Source organism: Corvus hawaiiensis, chromosome 2 (assembly GCF_020740725.1).
Source record: "Corvus hawaiiensis isolate bCorHaw1 chromosome 2, bCorHaw1.pri.cur, whole genome shotgun sequence".
NCBI lineage: Eukaryota > Metazoa > Chordata > Aves > Passeriformes > Corvidae > Corvus > Corvus hawaiiensis.
In genome coordinates this window covers 41,475,216-41,486,234 of record NC_063214.1, presented here as the reverse complement: position 1 = coordinate 41,486,234, position 11,019 = coordinate 41,475,216, and the positions used below count along the sequence as shown (strand labels likewise).

The 11,019-nt window shown below is 42.2% G+C and overlaps 1 protein-coding gene across 4 annotated transcripts in view; it reads right to left on the bottom strand.

Moving 5' to 3' along the window:
* Nucleotides 1-686: 686 nt before the first annotated feature.
* HEPHL1 (hephaestin like 1) overlaps nt 687-11,019 on the bottom strand; it is a 36,060-nt gene continuing 25,727 nt past the window's right edge. For 3 of the 4 annotated variants that reach the window (XM_048294559.1, XM_048294562.1, XM_048294563.1), the window contains 8 exons: nt 10,620-10,759; nt 9,416-9,556; nt 6,358-6,464; nt 5,645-5,867; nt 4,749-4,888; nt 3,967-4,126; nt 2,559-2,651; nt 687-2,480 (listed from right to left, as the gene is read on the bottom strand). In XM_048294559.1, coding sequence (XP_048150516.1) covers nt 2,278-2,480; nt 2,559-2,651; nt 3,967-4,126; nt 4,749-4,888; nt 5,645-5,867; nt 6,358-6,464; nt 9,416-9,556; nt 10,620-10,759 — 1,207 coding nt within the window. In that variant the 3' untranslated portion in view covers nt 687-2,277. The remainder of the gene's footprint in view (nt 2,481-2,558; nt 2,652-3,966; nt 4,127-4,748; nt 4,889-5,644; nt 5,868-6,357; nt 6,465-9,415; nt 9,557-10,619; nt 10,760-11,019) is intronic. The other variant, XM_048294561.1, reaches the window with a different exon arrangement.

The following is an 11,019-nucleotide window of genomic DNA, read 5'->3' as shown; positions in this document are numbered from 1 at the left end:
TTAAAATGAAGACCTTCTCAAAGATCTCATGGAAATGTAAGCAGGTTATTTCATCCACATCTCTTACCTATGCAGAGTCCTTCAAAAACCTTCCTAAGGCACAATTTTCTTTGGGGATAAATAAAAAAGTATCGATTCTTTCATGTTCTCTTCTGTTCCTTTGGACACTTTCCTGGTTTGGTTTTTAGAACAGTTTCAGCCAGCTCCCACTGTGTGGCTGACAGAGCTGCTTAGTCCTCTGGAACGTTTTTAAAGACTGGTCTTGCATTTGTCACCTTTCAAGCTTTTGGTTTTAGGACAGTTTCCAACTGCTATCCCAGTTTATAATCCAAATTTTTCACACTTGAGGGCCTGCAGCATTCCGTGGAGAACATGCCTGCCTTGGTGACTTGATCTTCTGTTAATTTTGTTGCTTAACTCTGTTCCTGCCAGTACTTCAGCCCAACACAGATGCTGTCCTTCAACACAGGTGTCAGGGCACAGCTGGCACAGGGCTGCCTGCACCAGGCAGGCAATGGTAAACTCATTGCTTTACCCTTTCTGTGATGTTTCATGATCTCTGTGGCAGGCTGTGTCACCTGGTTCAGCAGCAGTGATGTCCTGGGGCCCTTTGGAGCCTTTGTTCTGGTTTCATAGCCACTGTCCAGCTGAGGAGCAGGCCAGAGGAAATGAACTGTGCCAAGAGGTTCATACAAATAGCTGGATTTTTTATTATCAATGTAATCACTTTGGTGGGCCAGTTTCTACAGTCAAAAGACACTTATGACTCTGTTTCTAAAACATCAGGCACATTAGCTACCCTAGAAGGGAAGTACCAAATAATATCTTTTCTTAATGGTGCATGTTTAAGTGAAAGGCTTTAATTTTATATGTATACAGAGAAAAAACGTTCTGCACAGACAGACAGTGTTTTTGCACAGAACAGGAGACCCCAATTTTAATGTTTACAGAACAGGAAGATGAAAGAGTTTAGAGTGTCTGTTTTTGCCAGCTCAAATGGAAGATTTTGAGAAGGAAGTTTTGTTTGTTGCTATGATGTAAATGCTATTAGGGCTCAGTCCTGCATTTCTACTTCATGTGTGTGCTTTCAAATGACTGAGGAAAACAAAGAAATTACTGAGAAACATCCAAGAAACTTTAACATATTGTTTGACTGGACATCAATTCAGGACACATTTAAGCTACAGTAAGAGTGTTGCACAGTAAAATTTCCTACCTTTGAATACTTTAAAATACAGAAGTGGAAAAAAATAAAATTAGAAAAAAACAAAACAGCAACTTGAATTTACATTCAAAATCAAATTTGTGTAAACAGTTTTACAAAGGCGTTTGTTCTGGAATTCCTCTGCAAGAGCTATAGCAGGCATGAGCAGGCAAGAATGAACAAAATCTAACTAAAAATGAGCTATAAACATTCAAGTATCACTAAACATGGCCTGATTCTGTCTGTCTGCCTCGCAGAGCACAAAGATCACCCTCCTGATGGCTTCATTACAGGTAGGGAGAGAGGTGCTGCTCAGTGCAAAGAAGAGGTACAGAATCAGGACCATAACAAGCAGCAATTACAAAGTCAATTAATCTCTTGGAGGTTGCTCAGGGCTAGATTTTTAGAGATAAATAAAATCTGTTAGAAACTAACAGCAGGGGCACTGCTGAACCCATCAGGTTCTAAGATTTATTTGTAGGTCTTCAAAAATCTGTCCCTGGTGCACAGTTTCCTCATTTAACAGCAAAAAAAAAAAAGGGGAGAATCACTTGAATGATGGTGAATTCATTAAGCCAGGCTTTGGGAAACTGCAGGGACTTGGAGATTAGCACCTGCTCCTTCAGAAGCTGACAACTTAAGCCAGTCCCTGGTGGTGTTTATTTCCTAGTGTGAACCCCATGTTTCTGCACAGAGCACATGGATGCCATGCTGCCTCCTCCTTACTCCTGTGGAAACCTTATGGATGCCAAGATGTGTGCTGCTCTGCTCAGCTGCCAGATTGGATCTTGGACAAAGCTCAGCTGAACTCCAGAGGAGTGGAAATGGTGATGGGTGGTACATGGGTCTTGGAGCTGAGCCCTACAGCTGATGTTCATTCTTGTGAGCACTGGCCGTGGGGTAGGACTGTCAGCATATGCCCTGCTCCAGTTTTATTAGCAGCATGTTGCCTGGCAATATTAGGTTAATGGTTGGACTCAGTGATCTTAGAGGTATTTTCCAACCTTAATGATTTTATGATTCTATGTCGTGAAATCCAGTGAGTCCCTGTGGACGATATTAAAAGTGGGGATTTACGGGGAATCTGTCAGAAATGCACTTTTGTCATGCAGAGCTGTGTAATGGATTCTACTTCCTTGGTAGGTGATGAAGCAGAAGAAGATTAATGCTGTTGACAGTAGAACAAGTCCAATGAAAAAGAAAGCTGCAAGTATCAGGCTGGCTTCTCCAGGACTCAAAGTTTTGCTGAAAAAGTTGCCCACTTTGTTGTCATAATCTGTTAAAAGAGAGTTGTTAATGAGAAATCTATGCATGAATCTGAAGAGTTTTAAACAGCATTTTAAAAAATCCTTACCCTTTGCAGTGGTTCCATTTGTTGCAGTAGTTGTATTGTATGCTCCAGTTGTGTGTCCTCCTTCTGAAGGAACTTCCCATTCTCTTCTCTCTTCTCAGAGATGAAAAAAGCATAGTTAAGTTGAAAGCCTTAATAAATAATTTTTTCTCTTTTGAAAAAGTAGAGTTGACTTTATGTCATTATTTCTACCTTGTTTATCTGAACAGAAATTGTGGTTAGATCATCACAGCTGTTCCTCTGGGCAGCTCCATGGGCAACATCCCCCTTTTCCATAGGCATCTCTGTTACTCCACTACTTACTGTAGTGATAGGACAAGGAGTAACTTTTAAACTGAAAGAGGGTAGATTTAGATGGGACATAAGGAATACATTTTTTATTATGAGGGTGGAGAGGCACTGGCACAGGTTGCTCAGGGAAGTTGCGGATGCCCCATCCCTGGCAGTGTTTCAAGGCCAGGCTGGATGGGGCCTTGAACAACCTGGTATAGCGGAAAGTGTCCCTGTCCATGGCAAGGGGGTTGGAACTAGAGGATCTTTGAGGTCCCTTCCAAAACAAACCATTCCATGATTCACTTCTGCATTTGTTTGTCCATTTGAAATCTCACAGCCCACATGAATATCCATCACATGGAATCAAATAAATTCATCATATCCAAGGAAGGAGTACTTTGGCTACATTTGGCATCTACATTTGTAACCATGCTGCTACAGGGTTAGAGGTATGAGGTGTGCCTGCTGGCACTGCTCCAACCCTTGTAGAGGAGTGCAGCCAGCACAGTGGGGACTAGGCAGGAGATGCTAGATCTAGATGTTTAGTGAAGTTATGTGATGTGGAGAGGCTCACAAAACACTTTTGGATTCACTCACATTTGCTGGAAGAGACAGGCACCACTCAAAAAGTTTGCCAACTTTTCTTAGTCGAGAGATCACCTATTTCTTGGACAAGATGAACAACTGTTTTCTGGAGCTCCTTTTATCTCAGCTGGTGTCTGCCTATGCAGGGAGGAGCCCCAAAAGCTCTGTGAGTAGTCAGGGGTCACAGGAAGGAACCAGCACCATGCCAGGCTGTAGGAACTCCCACACAGTGTGGCGAAAAGGCTAAAAAACAGCTTTGCAGATGTTTGCTGCACCATGTTTAAATGACAAATGGTCTCTAGGCTGCCACTGTCTCAGAAGGGCACTTGTGAAGCACCAACTGCTTCCAAGTTGCAGCGAAGTGCACCAAAGATTGCTGCCTTTGCCATGTCATTAGGGGTGTTTGTCCTGTCTCTTGTCACTGCTAACTGGCCATGGCACTATAGGTGCTTCCCACCGGTGCACAGGTGAGCTCTCTTCCCTTCCACCTTGCCTTCCATCCAGTTGTGCTGCAATACCACCTCTGAGTCCTAGGATGTTGCTGATACTGCACCTGATTGATTGATGGTGTAGGTTGTCTCCATGCCAGCATGGATGTGATCGGCCACGTGACAGTGCAGAAGCCACGTTCCAGGGTTTTCTGCTATGAGTTCAACTGTCTGGAAAGTCCCAGGGAAAAGGTCATATACGTCTCCTCTATGGTCCTTATCTGTCTGTAGCAAAGCAAAACCAGAATTGTGAGAGTCATGCCTCAAATACCCCCCCAATGGGCACTGAAATATCCCAGTTAGACTTCCAGCTCCTTAAGGCAGATCAGATGCTTCTTGTACATTTCTAGTGAGCATCATCCAGGGAAACTGAGGTCTGTGGACACCTCTCATTTATTCAATTAAATAACAAAAGCTGACCCCTCCTGATGACTCTAACTGCTGTTTGAGCAAAGGTGTTTCTTTGAAAGATAGATTTTTCAGGTAGTCCTGCTGGTGGCAAACTGCCACAGTGTAAAACCATACTCTAAGCTGGCATAACTCTCTCTAATTTTCTCCCTGTATCTTCCCTTATACCTATGGGTAAACACATATTCTAACCCACCTAACCATGTCCTCTAATAGTGCCCTGTATTCATATTTCATAACAGGCTCAGAGTAATAGAGGCTTTGCAAGGATCTCATTAATTTCATATTCCCTTCAAATGCAAAACTCCCACCAACCTCAGCATCAGCCCAGGGCTCTGTGCCCAAGAGACAAAACCAGGCTGGAAATCTGGAAAATTTTTTTTCTCTTATAAATTTCCCATCACACTGTAAAAGTTTTACTTTGATTTATTTTACCAACCTTGAAGATGAAGGTCTGTGCATGGAAGTGAACTGTGTGGATATCCACTTCATCGCCCATTCCTATCAAATACCAGTTTGTCCTATCACCTTCATTCATCGTTAGACCCAAGAGACTGTTGTAAATCTTCCCATTGATTGCTGGAAGAATGACAAAATAGGAATGATTAATAATTGACCATGGTATGGGTGATGATAACCTCCACTTCAGGCACCCTTTGCACTTTCAGGGGAGAAGGAGTGTTTGGACAGAGAGAGGACAGGCGTGTGTGGTCAGGACAAGTGCTGTCCATAGTGACCGCTGCCACTGCAGGAGACAGTCAGGCTTTTGTTTCAGTTTCCAAATCATGTAACTATACATCATCAAACATTTTTCTGCCTTGAAAAGCATCAAATTGGACTTTTACTGGTTGAGATTGAACTCCTGAACAAATTGGATTTATGTTGAGAAGACACATGGAGAAAGAAGCCACATGGAAAAAGAGAGAATAGAATTGTTGCCTAAAATGTGTACCAGCTGCAAAAGAAAAGTTTGCTTTGCCAGGGCTGTGTGTGTCCCCATCCAGTCTGTTCTGCCTGGCTCCTGGGCTGGCTGCTACTACAGCCGCAGTTCTACAATATCATCTTTATGCTCCTAAAAAACAAGCCTTGGAGGAACACGGCTCCCAAATGACGGGGGAATTCTGGCAGGGCAGCCTCTTCCCAAGAGTGTAAGAGTAAACTATCTTGTTAGAAAAATATCTTGGCTGGGCCTTGTGAAATGTTTTGTTTCCAGCATCACTGTTTATGAAGTTGTCACGTGGTTGGGTAACTGCAGGCTAAGTCCAGTGTCTTCCTAAAAGGGCTGTGAAAAATAAACCTCTTTCCTCTTGCCTGCTGCCGCCAAGTCCTACATACCATGCATGCAGTTGCCTTCTACAAAATTCTTAGTGGAATTAAAACCATCAGGATCCTTATGAAGGTATGTTTCAATATTTTCTTTCAAATACCAGGATTCATTTTCATCGAACACCATAAACAGAAGAGTAAATTCACGATCGATGTCTTTCCTTAGACCTCTTTCATCTAAAGTTCCTTTTCTGCAAACTACAAGAGGCCCAACCAGACCACTGTATGTGTCCTGAAATAAAATAAATACATGTGTTACAGATTTTCATTTCATCCAGTTGTGAAATAGACAGATACAGATTAACTAAAGTTTAAACTGCTTTTTCCTATCAGATGAAAAAAACCCAGTCTGATTAAAAATTTCTTTCTCTGTGTGTCTCTCTGTTAATTTACCAAAGCAATGATCTCCAGTGGCCCCTTTCACCCTTACTCGTTCTGTGATTCTGTGATTTTGTGTAATGTTTTGTCTTCACCCCAAATCCCTTCAACTATCCTTTAAGGAGGAAATCACATTACTGTGGTGTATCCCTTGGGATTTAAGTAGATTAAATTACCCAGGCATGTACAACTGTTACCAGAGGACAAAGCATCCAGCTCTGTAAATGGTTTCTCTAGCCTATGGTCTTCTCGCAGCTAAGAAGCAGGATCCTTTCAGAAACATTACACAAGGCAGGATGTGTTAGCCAAAGCAATGCAAGCTTTAATGGCCATTTCATGGTTACCTTAACAAAATTTGCTGTTGAGTAATAGACCCAAGTGATACAGTTTGGATCTGTTTTGCCAGGACCGGATCGTTCTGGGACGTTCCACCTGTAGGTGTTTATTTCCCCTGAAACAGAGAGAGAACAATTTTACCTTGAGCAGCTGGGTATTAGAGGCTTTGAATAGTATCTAACTCAGACCTGCTACCCTCCTCATCAAAAAGTTATCTGCATCAAAACTACCTGTGGAAGCATGCAGCAATGGGATAGGGATATAATTCTGCCTTCCAGGAGATCAGTGAGGTTCCAGTGGCGTAAATGAGGACAGATTGCCTGGGAAAAGAAGATCTGCAAATGATACTGACAAAAGTGGCATCCCACAGAAGGAAGTTTACAGACCGGACTCTTCATCTTTCCCCTTGGCAAAACTTGTAGTGATTAGATGATCTTAGCTGCTGGTGCTTAAGGTCAGTTGAGACATTGGGAGTCAAGCCCATGAAATGTTTCTTGGACCTTCTCAATTGAAAAGGGCAAAAAGAAGTGGCAGTTGCCATTGGGATTTTGCAGAGGGTGCTGCAGAAGTGTGTCAGGTGGGGGCCCAGACAGGAGAGCTGAATACGTACCAACCTGCTGTCTGGGAGACACAGGGGTGTTCTTTCATCTTCCAGATAAGACCTTGCTCCCCAGCAATTCCCAGACAACCTCTGTCCCTTGCCAAATGTCATAATCTCTGTCACATCCTCCCTGAGCAGAAATTCCCTGACCTCTGATTTTAAAAAACCCCTAACAAATGGATGAGGAAATTATCTATTTGGGTGACAATCAGTTCTCTCCACTGAACACAAACATCTGTGTTCAGATGAACTGCCTGTGCTGTGTTTCCCTGCTTTGTTTTTTTGCTGGTACTGCAGGAAAGGGTAGGAGACCAAGACGTGGTCAACACCTTGCCCTTTTAAGTGGTGGAGAAGTGTTGAACTAGGCAATCTCTGTCCTAAAAGTCTTTCAGGGTGACAACAGCCAAGAGCATCATGGGACATGCTATGAGTCAGGTGAAAACAAGGAAATCACAGAACCACTGTTTTAGTACAGCTACAACCCAACAGCTGCCAATAGCTGCCAATAGCATCTAGACAAGGAGAGTTTTCAAGCCTAAAGGGTTGGGAAGTGTCTGAGCCTAGTTTTGTGTCACTGAGCCACTATACTGTCCATGCATCATGCAGCAGTGGGTTTATTGTACAGCGGTAACTACAAAAACAAAAAAATGGTGACTTTCAACTCTCATACAGTATGAGATGGGTCTCGTGTAAGTACTGCAGTATCATTTACAGGGTAAGCACCATGTCATGGAGACAGTAAGTCTATGTCATGGAGACATAGGCCAGGGAAGAGTTTCTCATCTAACCTACATGTCATCACCTCTTTTTAGAGGGTGTGATCAGAGAAGGGAGGCTGGTCATGGTCCTCCACCCCTTCCTTGCTTTTTACTCCTCACCTCAGGATGTTTGGAGGCTGTAGATGGAAAAAATCTCCACCTTACTTAAAAGCTGACACATTTCAGAAGGCATTGGAGACCCATCTTTGAAGTGCAAATATGGCATAACCCCTGAAGAGAGCAATAAATATGAGGAAAACTGATGCTTTCTCCCCTTTCTTCCTATGGATGAATGGAAGAATGGACAGGGAGGGAACAAAGCTGTGGCAGATGAGAGCTGATTTAACTTAGGCTGCTATGGATATGCTCTCTGCATCTATTTACCATGTCCCCCACAGTTTCTTTAGGAGCTGGCAGTGCTCTCAGGAGTGCAGTTTGTCAGGATGCAAATCTGTCTGATGAGTGATTTAGGATTTAGTAGAATTAGACAGTCTTTGGCTAGTTTGGGGTGAGCATTCCAGCCTGGCCTAGGAAGACAGACAGTGAGGATTTCCAGATGATGGTGGTGGGGACTGAGGTGCCCAGAAATTTTTCTTGTTTTCAGGGATTTGTTTTCTATGTTAACTGCTTTTTCCAAACTCCTAAGGAAAAGTCTCTTCTTAGATCTTGCAGAAGAACGCTTTTGGCTTACTCTCACAGACACCTTCCCTCATCTAACTCATCCCAAGCCTGCTCCCATGTGGACACAGGAGACATGACAGGTGTGTTCCCGTTGTTACACTTCAACTGCCAGTCTCACAGCGTCAACGACATCATGGAGCAAATAACAAAACAAGTGAATCATGTATAAATCAGCTCCTTTCCCCCCGCCCCCCCTCATGTATTAACCACATTCATCAAACTCCAGCAAGGCAGATGGTGGTTCATATTTGGACATGAGTTTCTGTGTAATTTTACTGTACTGATACAGCTGCTCACAGGAAAGGAATTTCAGCTTGCAAAGAGCTTTATTACATCAAAATTTCTTTTCATTTGGTTTCACACTGAAGTTCACAAATACTGTGAAAAAAGTTGCAAGGGATTTAGAAACAAAAACAATTGTTCAATTTTCAACAAAAAAAATTGATGTTCAAAAAGTTTAACAGGAATTTTTGTATATGAAAAACTATTTCCCTCATTAGAAACTGAGGCATACTTGGTACACTTTTCCAAAGATTGCTAATTTGCATGACAGCTACATTTTGCATTTTATGCGTGACTCTGAATGCAAATGCCAATTCTGTGTATCTTCAGAGAGGCAGAGTTAATATTACCATCTGCAATTCTTACCTCCAAGTTTGAAAATTTTTAAAACAGTTTTAGAGTGTCAGTCTGGAGCCAAATGCAGCACAGGCTCACATTTCTCTTGCCATGATTATGGGCCTGCTTCTCTCTCTTTTGGAGGTTGTCCAGTGATATTACATTCTTCTTTCTACCCATGATAGGAACAAAGGCTCATTCTCTGCCCAAACATGCTCACTTGATCAAGAACCTACATATATAACAACTCAGAACTGTAGCTGAATAAATGCTGAGCGTATTATGCCTGGGAGAACATACAGATATGGGCAAGCTTGAAAGAGGGAGTATCAATCATGTGCTTAAATGCTTTTATATACAGCATTTGTAGCTCAAAGAAAAGAAGGGGGAAAAAAAAGGGAGCCTTACCAGGGAGGGTAATTGGTGTCTCAGGCTCTTCTTCACAACCCACTTCTTCTATACCATGTGCACTTATTGAGTAAGGCCTGCTGGCTTTGTTCTTAAATACAATCAGTACAGAGTCACCAACCTCAGCATGGAGTAACGGCCCTAAATTCAATCAGAAGATGCCAGTGATTCATGATGCTTTTCTTAATTCAACAGTCTTTCAATCGCTTGGCCTAGGAGTGGAGCCAAGGTCTCTATCAAAACCCTTGGGCTTTTCTATTCTTCCAGGAAAGCCATCAAAATTGATTTATCTCAGCTGATGAAAAGCTCCATATGTATAAATAATGCCTTTTCAGTCAATGAAGAGAATTGTTCACTCTGAAGACAGATCTTTGGACAGCTGGTTTTTAAGGAAAATTCCTGAGGATGGTTTTTGAATATTTCAAAGTTTTATTTCTTAAGCTGGTAATTGCCACCTCTTTTTTTTAACTTTTTTGGGGTTTTTTTACTGTTGTCCTTTAGAAAAGGAAATGGTGAATATTTTCCTAGGGAAGGTTATCTCAGGGGAACGGTATGAAACTGTGTCAGGGGAGGCTTAGTTTCAATATTAGGAAAAGGTTCTTCCCCCAGAGGGTGGTTGGGCACTGCAACAGGCTCCTCAGGGAAGCGGTCACAGCACCAGCCTGACAGAGTCCAAGAAGCACTTGGACAATGCTCTCAGGCACAGGGTGTGACTTGTGCAGGGCCAGGAGTTGGACTTCAATGATCTTGCAACTCATGATATTCTATAATTCAACGACTATTTTATGACCAGTTGTTGCCTGCTTTTCACCCCATTAAAAACATGAGCTGATGGTTATTTTATGATGGGTAAAATTACGTCTTGCCCAATTGCAGATACAAATCCAGCTCCTTAATATTGTCTTAATCTGTTTACAAGAGTCTCCCCCATGTTACAAGCTCTGAAGCTAAGGTGAATCCTGGAATTGCCATTATAGCACTCCTTAGGATATTCCTTATTCACGTTCAAGAATGAATTCTTTAATTGGGAAAGCATCTTTACACTCAGCAATTTAATAAATAGTTTTTAAAGTCACTGATAACTTGGAAAAGGCATCAGTGTTCCTTATTTTCCATCTTAAAAATGCTAGAAAACATCTTAGTTTTTGGAAAGCAATCCTCTCACTGACGACAGGCTTGGTCTGGAGACATGAGATCTACTTGCCCAGGATTTCCAAGTGTTCCTCCTCTTCTGTCCTCACTTTGCGCTGTGTGAAGTTGCCACTTGTGTACTCCCTGTAAACCACCTTCTTGTATTTTGAACCGATCAGGTCTTCTGCTTGGCTCAGAAAAACATGCCCATAGCTGCAAAAGAAAAAGGCAATAAAAGCACTAAACCTTATATGTCTAAGAGCTAGTAACTGTTGTGTTATTCACAATAGATTTAATGAGAATATACAGCTTGATCCAATGTTCTGATTGATGTGAAGGCCTTGAGAGATGCCAGAGGTTTTAAGCAGCAAATAGCAAGAGTGATAATCCTCACTGAATGCACACCCTCTTCAAACAGGTAAAGCTGAGGATAAATTTCCCTCTCCAAGAAACTTTGTGAACACAAATTCTTC